General features: G+C 31.0%; 1 protein-coding gene across 2 annotated transcripts in view; it reads right to left on the minus strand.

Moving 5' to 3' along the window:
• The window catches only part of LOC130443490 (chromosome transmission fidelity protein 18 homolog), a 44,881-nt gene that overhangs the window by 29,273 nt on the left and 4,972 nt on the right, over window positions 1–10,636 (minus strand). For both annotated transcript variants that reach the window (XM_056778161.1, XM_056778160.1), the window contains exons 7-8: window positions 9,353–9,629; window positions 7,985–8,226 (exon numbers count right to left, since the gene is read on the minus strand). In XM_056778161.1, coding sequence (XP_056634139.1) covers window positions 7,985–8,226; window positions 9,353–9,629 — 519 coding nt within the window. The remainder of the gene's footprint in view (window positions 1–7,984; window positions 8,227–9,352; window positions 9,630–10,636) is intronic.

Here is a 10,636-nt window from a genome sequence, read left to right on the forward strand (position 1 = left end):
CGAAAAACGTGAAGGGATAAAAAATGTAGTTTAAGATATTTTCTACAAAAAAGGTTTCTTGTGATTTTTTCCTAAGATCTGTCATTCCTTTATAAAATGCGCTCAAACTTCGGGGTCGCATCTTACTAAATTTTCAATATTCCGAATTTTGCAAATACCTCGAAATCTACGCCGAATTTCTAAAAAAGTGCGGGGATAAAAAATGTAGTTCGAAAAATTTCCTACAAAAAAGGTTTCTTGTGGTTTTTTGCTAAGATCTGTCATTTTTTTGTAAGATGCGCTCAAACTTCGGGGTCGCATCTTACTAAATTTTCAATTTTCCGAATTTTGCAAATAACTCGAAATCTGTACAAAATTTCGAAAAACGTGAAGGGATAAAAAATGTAGTTTAAGATATTTTCTACAAAAAAGGTTTCTTGTGATTTTTTCCTAAGAGCTGTCATTCCTTTGTAAAATGCGCTAAAACTTCGGGGTCGCATCTTACTAAATTTTCAATATTCCGAATTTTGCAAATAACTCGAAATCTGTGCAAAATTTCGAAAAACGTGAAGGGATAAGAAAGGTAGTTCGAAAAATTTACTACAAAAAAGATTTCTTGTGATTTTTTCCTAAGAGCTGTCATTTCTTTGTAAAATGCGCTGAAATTTCATAGAGAAAGTCTGAGAGAAATTACGTCCCCGACTGAAGAAGAAACTGCTGTATCTCTTCGAAAACTCAAGATTTCGGGATGAAAGAAAGTGCATTTTGTAGGTGAGTCGTCGAGCTTTAATTTTCTTCCCAAATAAGTTCGTAAAACCCCCAGTTTCTCATCAAAATTTTGAAAATTTGTCAAAAGCTCCTAACTAATATGAAAACTCAACTTTCATACCGAAATATTGAGAAATGACAGCTCTTAGGAAAAAATTACAATAAACCTTTTTTGTAGGAAATTTTTCGAACTACATTTTTGATCCTTGCACTTTTGTCGAAATTCGGCGTAGATTTCGAGTTATTTGCAAAATTCGCAATTTTGATCGCTCAGCGGCCAAAATTTTTATGTTAATTTTTACTTCCGGAACTACTTTTTCTGATCGAATATCACAGGTAATAACTCACGTGATTAAATTAGAATCCACCAGGTGACAACGAATTTTCACCAGTACAAAATCAAATAAACGAGATCGCATTAAAAAAAAAGAACTAAATTCCGCAATTTTGGTACTATTTTAAATATTTGGCAACGTTGTTTACGTCTACTACACGTATCATTGCAAATTATATAAAAACTAAATTTTAATTGTTCATATTTTTGTATCACCTCGTATATAAACAATTTCTAAATTAATAAATATTTTGTTTGGATATATGACGATGAAATTTATTGAAAAACATCGCGTATTTTTTTTAAATTACAACGTTCTAGTTATTTACATGTTTTCGGTTCTATACAAGGCCCTCCATTTTATTATTTAAATCGCTGTAATGGACCGTAATTACCAGATAGGGCTCTCCAAAATAAATTCGAGCAATTTCGTGACAAAGTAGAAGCAATATTTGCCCCATCGCATCATATGAAGGGTCGTTGCTATAATAAAACACAATCTTATACTAGTAACCAAGAAAAATAGGCCAGGCATTAGTTTCAGAATCATATAAAAAAATAAAAATCATTATAAAATAAACTAAATTGAAATAATTCATTGTAGATGGTCGGAAAATGTACAGTTACAATTTGTTTTAGGCTAAACATGCCCCCCAAGGGTGGGATTTCAATATTTTATTTCGATTTCCTCATTACAAGTAAGTTTCAAAAAGAGAAGGTATTTTTAGCCAATAAAATCACAAAGTACTCAAAATAACCAAAAAGTATCGATTGATTTAGAAGATGTTTAAAACATTTTGAGGTTAGAACCACAAAAATCACGTTAACAGACAAAAAGTTGCGAAATGTCTTTTTTCTTTGTTAGGCAGGACACTTTTCAGACAACCCTCGTATTATACAAGCGACAAAAAGAAAGTAATAACCTGTTTTTGTTTATAGAATCGATATATTCGACGCGTCTGACGTCTATTTTCATCAAAATAATTCAAAAGGCAGTTAAAGATTATATAATATGGAAAAAAAAATTTAAAAACTGAAAATAATTATGATTACATTATGTATTATAAGATAAACAACTTTGTTTACTGGAAATAGTCCAAATCTGATCGTAATTTAAAAATTTCCGCTCAACAAAGAAACTTTGTGGTCAGATATTGTGAAACCTGACAAAAACCCTTTTTAAGTGCCCGAAAATAACACAAAAATAATAAATAATAAATCGTGGATGTATCCTCGGAAATTCATCTTTCAAAAGCCTTCCGAAATGATGAATCATTAAAATACAGAAACGGACTAAGATAACCTAAACGAAATATTTCTAATAAATAACAAAATTTAATTTCATTCTACCTATAATCACCATAATCCATGACGATTAGAATTTTTTTCATATTTCCCAGTGAAATCTTTTATAAAAATATATACTTTTTGTCTAAATTGTATTTAATACACTAAAAAATAAAAATTTCAACATTTATTGTATTAACGTTCCAACTCCTGGCCTATTTTAACAATGCAGACTCGATACGATCATGCGCAATCGATTTCCTAGTAGATCGATTCGATCGGTAACAATCTTAAACACGCCCTGTTATGAAATATAAATCAGCTGAACAGAAGCGCAACGTTGCCAGCTCGCCATTACTTTTATATCAACATAATTTGTGAAGTTTTGTTTCTAAACTGTCTTATTCGTTTTGTATTCTAAAATCTTTGTTTAATGAATTTTTATTAAAATATTTATCTTAATCTGTGTTGTATTAATTCCAAATATACGTATCAAAATGTTGTATATAATTTTTAAAGATATACGAGTTATTTTCTCAAAGTTCATTTCGTGAAAAGAGAAATATTTATATAGAGTGTTTCGCATATGACCCGATATACAGCAAAGACTTATAGGGGAGACCAAAATTCGACGATTGGGGGTAATTTATTTCTATACCAAGTTACATCCCTTAACAGTCTCATACAGTATATAAGAAATTAACGTTTTTCGAAACTCTGCGTCGGTTCTTATACGGGTCACCTTGTATAATTGTTTAGGAATCGCCTTGTAGTTATCAGGGATTATAAAACTTTATTTTTCTGGCAATTAATACGGCTCACTTCATTGGAACAAATTTGGCAACATTGTCGATATAATTAAATTATGACCGTTGCTTTTTAGGGTTTTATGGTAACAGTCGAATATCTAAAGCATTTAAATGTCAAAGAAAGAGAGGTTATGTATTTAGTTCAGATATAAATTTAATATGAATTTTAAAATGTGGTATAAACAATCTTAATAATTTTAATTCGTGAAGCAAATAAAGAATAGCAATTCGCAATAACAAACGTCAAATAAACACAATAATGCCCCAATTCACTAACGCCACCTATTATTCGATTGGAAAAACTTGAAAATCGATCCTCGTGACATCTAGACGAATTCCCTGTTGTTTTTAATAACTTACCAAATCAACATTATTGACAATAATGGAATTTTATATCTGGGAATGATTATAAACTATGTTTTAGCCACTTTCGTATTTTTTTCCATGACAAAACGACGAATTTTTTACTATTTTCGTTATACTCGTATAGAGGCGCGGCCTATTTTCTCGACCGTATAACGCAATGTCGAATGAACGAATCAGAAATAGGCTTTGTTAATGTTGATATAACCCCACTGTCCTAATACCGCACAATGATAAACTGTTTGGAAACGGTTAACTCATTAACTGTGAGTACATGAGTGCGTACGTACGTAGGGGCGGCGACGGCGGAGGCGGCGGCGGCGACAGCCCGAAACTGATATCAGACAAGATTTATTCCACCAAAAAATAATCAAAATTAAAACAACGAATGTATATTGTTATTATTATTCACAAATTTTTCACGCGTATACTTATCTTCATATCTTATTACCCCCGTATTTTTTTCTCCGTACGAGGATTTAGGAGCTTCGTTATTAGAGTTGATTTATAGTATTGACCTGTTGAAAACGGCTCAATTTTATATTGAGAGAGTGTCGATTTCATTTACGATTTGACTTATAATTAAAATAGAATGCAGAAGTCAGGGCCGGATTAAGATTTACAAGGCCCGGGGCTAAAATAATGACGGGGCCCAATTTTGTATGAAAAAATTAAAAAAATAATATCGATACGTTAGATTTGTGGTGTTAACACGTCAAAAAATACACAATATACATGATAATCGACCAAAATACTATAATTTCTTCCCGAAAAAAAAAGGAAGCGCGTTATCCTAATTTTTACAACTTTGCAGTCGCTTCAAATCGGTTTTATCTTTGGAAAAATACACGTTTATGACATTAGTTGAGAACGGTCGGCAGTTGTCTACCGGAAGTCACCGGAAAACTTCGAAATGCGGAAAGGAAGTCGAAAGGAGGGTGACGGAGAGAGAGAGAGATTTCTCAGTATCCTTCCGGTTGCCACTGGACGGGAGGAAGGAATGGAAGGCGATGTGGGGTAAAATTTTTTTTTATTTCCATTGTAAATAGTGGAAAGTGTCCAAGTGGAGATTTAAAACTCGGGAAGTAACAGTCGTAAATTATTAACACAAACAAGAATTAGGGTTTTCCAATAAAAAATTGAGATTTTTTATCGGAAATATTTGAAAAAAAAAACGCGCTCACAATCTACGAGGGATGTCGGATATGCTCGGTTTTAGTTTTTGGTATGTAGGTTCTTAAAACATGTTTTTACTAAAAAAATTATCGTTGAGTACACTTTTCAAATAATCTTATATACCCCACGTACGATTTACGCAGGGCCGGATTAAGATTTATAAGACCCGGGGCTAAAATCATTTACCAACAGAATAAGGAGCCCGGTATATTTCATGTTTAACCAATAACATCCCAAAGTACTCAAAATAACCAAAAAGTATCGATTGATTTAGATGTTTAAAAAATTTTGAGGTTAGAACCACAAAAATCACGTTAACAGACAAAAAGTTGCGAAATGTCTTTTTTCTCTGTTAGATCGGACACTTTTCAGACAACCCTCGTATTATACAAGCGACAAAAAGAAAGTAATAACCTGATTTTGTTTATAGAATCGATATATTCGAAGCCTCTTAAGCCTATTTTCATCAAAATAATTCAAAAGGCAGTTAAAGATGATATAATATGGAAAAAAAATTTAAAAACTGAAAATAATTATGATTACATTATGTATTATAAGATAAACAACTTTGTTTACTGGAAATAGTCCAAATCTGATCGTAATTCAAAAATTTCCGCTAAACAAAGAAACTTTGTGGTCAGATATTGCGAAACCTGACAAAAACCCTTTTTAAGTGCCCGAAAATAACACAAGAATAATAATAATAAATCGTGGATGTATCCTCGGAAATTCATCTTTCAAAAGCCTTCCGAAATGATGAATCATTAAAATACAGAAACGGACTAAGATAACCTAAACGAAATATTTCTAATAAATAACAAAATTTAATTTCATTCTACTTATAATCACCATAATCCATGACGATTAGAATTTTTTTCATATTTCCCAGTGAAATCTTTTATAAAAATATATACTTTTTGTCTAAATTGTATTCAACACAATAAAAAATAAAAAATTCGATATTTATTGCATTAACGTGATAGCTTCAACTCCTGGCCTATTTTAAAAACGCAGACTTGATACGATCATGCGCAATCGATTTCCTAGTAGATCGATTCGATCGGTAACACGCACAGTTACGAAACATCAATCAGCTGAAAAGCAGAGCAACGTTGCCAACTCGCCATTACTTTTATATCAACATAATTTGTGAAGTTTTATTTGTGGCTTGTTTTATTTATTTTGTATTTTAAAATATTTGTTTAATGCATTTTTATTAAAATATTTATCATAATCTGTGTTATAATAATTCCATATATTCCAACGCGAGTTAATGTTATTTTCTCAAAGTTCATTTCGTAAAATGAGAAATATATATATAGAGTGTCTCGCATATGAACCGATATAGAGCAAAGTCTCTTACAGTATAACAAATTTGGTATTCTCAGGTTAAAGGGTTGCAAAGAAATTAACGTTTTTCGAAATTTTGGGCCCGAGTACGAGACCGTCAGGGATGCAACTTAATATGAAAATAAATTGCTCCCAATCGTCGGTTCTTAAGCGGAACATTTTGTATAATTGTTTAGGCATCGTCTTGTAGTTATCAGGGATTATAAAACTTTAATTTTTCGACAATTAATACGGCTTACTTCATGGGAACAAATTTGGCAACATTGTCGGTATTATTAAATTATGACCATTGCTTTTTAAGGTCTTATGGTAACAGTCGAATCTCTAAAGCATTCAAATGTCAAAGAAAGAGAGGTTATGTATTTAGTTCAGATATAAATTTAATACGAATTTGAAAAACAATGATGGTATAAACAATCTTAATTATTTTAATTTGTGTAGCAAATTAAAAAAGTTGTTATAAAAAATTGTGAAATTACTTTTTACGTTTATAAGAATCGGTTAAGCAGAACCGGACTTAGAAACATTTTTTCATATTTGAATACATCGAAAAAAAGTTGTGAAATAAAAAATGCGATGAATTTAGTGAATAATTCGAATTGTAAATACAAAAACGAATAATTTAGAAAAAAAAAACAATGAAATAAAGTTTTATATAAATAAATACAAAAATATTTTTTTCCCGATTGAATTCTCCACAACAAGTCCTGTCCTGTCATCAAAAATGATTAATAGTTTATAGAAGAGAATCCAAAAACAAAATTTGCAGTATATTAATATTGTAGCGGTCAATAAGACTCGTTCTCGATTATAATATGAAAAGAATGGCAGAAGAATAAGGAAAAAAAAATCCACTTCGTTTCGTATACTACCATGTTTTAATTATGTAATGGACTCCGATTCGCTTCGGCTAATGGCAGTAAAGCAGAGAAGATGGCTGTTATAAATTAATCATGGAACTATTCGGAGAAAAAGGTTGGGATTTTTTGGCAACGTAATGGTGAGTGGGGCGGTTTTGTTTTACCAAAGATATATATAAGTAGGAAGATATTCGCAATAATTCACAAAGGAAACGGAATCATTGAGAATGAACAATACTTTGTATAAGTGACGTCATTTATATGTGTCAAATCTATGAAATTTAATGAAGTTGGCAACGAATGAATTACGTCATTAAATCGAAATATTTATTTTCTTTTGTTTTAACGAAAAAATTGAATCGTAAATAATGACAATGACGAGAAAACAATAAAAAAATTATATGAGATATTTGTATTAAATAAACTGAAAAATAAAAATTAAATTTCAATAAGACGACACTTCCAACTCCTGGCCTATTTTAAGAACGCAGACTCGATACGATCATGCGCGATCGATGTCCTAGTAGATCGATTCGATCGGTAACAATCTCAAACACAAACGTAGACACGAAATATAAATCAGCTGGAAGGAAGCGCAACGTTGCCAGCTCGCCATTACTTTTATATCAACATAATTTGTGAAGTTTCGTGGCCTGTCTTATTTGTTCTGTATTTTGAAATATGCAATGATGCATTGTTTTGAAAATAAAACAAGTAGCTTCACTTAAATGACTGTCACTTCTTTCTGACTAATCGAAATGTCATGAAATTTGACATATAGTATTTTGAAAGTTGGTACTTAATAAACGTCAAACGGATTTTACAATGACAGCGCCATCTGTGTGTAAGTCAAATAAGAATATGAATTACGTGAATAAAAAATTTATCCTGAAATAAAATTTCGTTTAGAAAATCAATTTTCAAACTTTTTCCCTTAAACACAGAAGGAAATTATTTTTCGTTTTAACGAAATTTGTATAATTTTGGGGAAAAAATTTGGATTTTGAAGGAAAACATCGAAATTACGCAAAAATTTTGAAAAAAAAATTTGTACTCACCTCCTTTGCAATCTTCATAGATTTCGCTTTTAAAGATTGTAAATGATTAGGTACCTGATCGACGACGTCATCTTTTCGAGTTTCATTCACTTTTTTTACCAAATTCGTTTTCGGTTGTTCGAACCTTCTCATTTTCTCTAACTCTATCTCTCTAGCAATTAATTGCTTATTAGAATAAGTTACAACTTTTTTCTTAGACGACAAATCTTTTTCCAAAAAAACCACTTCGTCTATGTTAGGCTCTAAAATTGAATTCGAATCCCTATCAATTCAAAACAAAAACTCAAATGAAAAAAAATTCATCTTTTTAGAATTGAAACAAGAAAAAATATTTATTCTTGGCAACACTGCTTTTAACTGCCACTGACATTACCGCTTAAACGTCAACCACAATATTTTGTCGTAAATATGAACCATAGAATTAATATTAAACATAGAGAGAACTTATTCAGGAGGACCTGAACTGAACTGGGTTCACATTACCTCGGTTGTTATACAAAAAAGTGTATTAAATTAAATCGAGAGTATTTTGAGAAATAATCAAATTATGTTCGATTATATTATATAACCAAACGAGAATATCCTAAGTATTTGAACGGCACAAAATGATGCTTGAAAATCGTCGTAACGACATCCGAGATATACCAGAGATTCCCAAAATCTCTTATGGATCGAATCAACATATTTTAATCAATGTTTTTGGTTAAAGGGTTGCAAAGAAATTAAATTTTTATGAAATTTTAGTCCCGAGTTTGATGCAATGCAATTCAACTCCTGGCCTATTTTAACAATACGATCATGCGCAATCGATTTCCTAGTAGATCGATTCGATCGGTAACACGCACTGTTATGAAATACAAATCAGCTGAACAGAAGCGCAACGTTGCCAGCTCGCCATTACTTTTATATCAACATAATTTGTGAAGTTTTTTTAGTCAGTTTTGTATTTTAAAATATTTAATTTATTCTGGGTTCTGTTAATTTGCATTCCATTACCAAATTTGGCAATTATATTGACCAGAATATAATAAAAAGTTGGAGAAGGTATTTTTATAAAAAAAAGACATAAAAATATTATTTTTCATCAATGTAGATGAATTTTTGTCACGTATAGATGTTAGAAGTTTACAGTATGACCAAACCTAAACATAAAATTTCATTTCTAGATACCCTGTACGTTCAAATTTTCATTCAAACATAATTACCCGATATAATATATATAATTCAAAAAAAAAATATTGTTATAAGAAGCAATCAAAAATTAACTTCTTGTTTGGTCAACAACTTAACGTATACCACCCGTATATATTCAAAAACCCGAAAAACTACAAAGTATCGTGTAAAATAGTGAAGAACACACATAATTACCTAAATTAAAAACATAGTTTCCATCAGGTAATCTCTCTTGTATATAATTCAAATTATAATCTATCATAATTTTCACCACTCTCAACATATTGTCTTTTTCTTCTTTAGTATAGAGATGGAGATTTACTGGTCTGAAGTTAGGTACGATTATGATAGTAAGTAAAGGCAAGATATCAAGTAGCACCGATAAACGATGACAATAAGCTCTTACTGAAGGTAGCATACCACGAAGAACTTCGGTAACTATCGCTCTTCTTCGGGTCTCTTTCTGTCTCATCTACAACAAAATTATCTCTATTGACAAAACCAAATCCTGATCTGCAGTACCAGTTTTCTTACAATCAGAAAAAATTGAATCGTAAATAATGACAATGACGAGAAAACAATAAAAAAATTATATGAGTTATTTGTATTAAATAGATTGAACAATGAAAATTAAATTTTAATAAGAACACAGTTCCAGCTCCTGGCCTATTTTAAGAACGCAGACTCGATACGATCATGCGCGATCGATGTCCTAGTAGATCGATTCGATCGGTAACAATCTCAAACACAAACGTAGACACGAAATATTAATCAGCTGGAAGGAAGCGCAACGTTGCCAGCTCGCCATTACTTATACGGATCATCAACATAATTTTAAGTTTGGTTAAGGTTAATTAATATATTTATCTTAACCTTTATTGGATTAATTCCAAACGCTTGCCTATATATACGTACGATTTATTTATTTAGAAGGTGGTAAGTCTAATTTATAAATTTCGATAGACAAAGTTATATAAATAAATAAATCGTACTAATATTTTTGTTTTTTTGTTAAAATTTTCGTATTATTTCGAAATTTTTCTCGAGTAATTTCGTCGACCGCAATAAAGGACATAATTTATGCAAGCACAACGGCAAAACAGCCCTTTATACACATCCTGCTTGTCGAGAATATGAATGGAAAGTAATAAAATTGAAGGGCATCCTTTTAGGGCAATAAGCTTTGCTCATTAAAAAGGAATCTAAAATCCCGTTTTTCATGGGTATATAGTGCATGAATAAAAAATAAATCATTTCCTTCTGCTAGTCAGTAATCGGTGACTCCTTTTTTAACAACACAAACTTCATAAACAAAAGGGTGTTACATTTCCAGAATTAGTTTTCACGAACCCGACAAACATTAAAAAATATCGTTGGTATATACCGGGGGAAATTATAAATTAATCTATTCATAATTATCGCTTGAAAATATAAATATCGAAGCGCACTCGTATATACAGTATCGGTCGTTGCAGAGGG

This window comes from Diorhabda sublineata, chromosome 4 (genome assembly GCF_026230105.1).
Source record: "Diorhabda sublineata isolate icDioSubl1.1 chromosome 4, icDioSubl1.1, whole genome shotgun sequence".
Classification (NCBI taxonomy): domain Eukaryota; kingdom Metazoa; phylum Arthropoda; class Insecta; order Coleoptera; family Chrysomelidae; genus Diorhabda; species Diorhabda sublineata.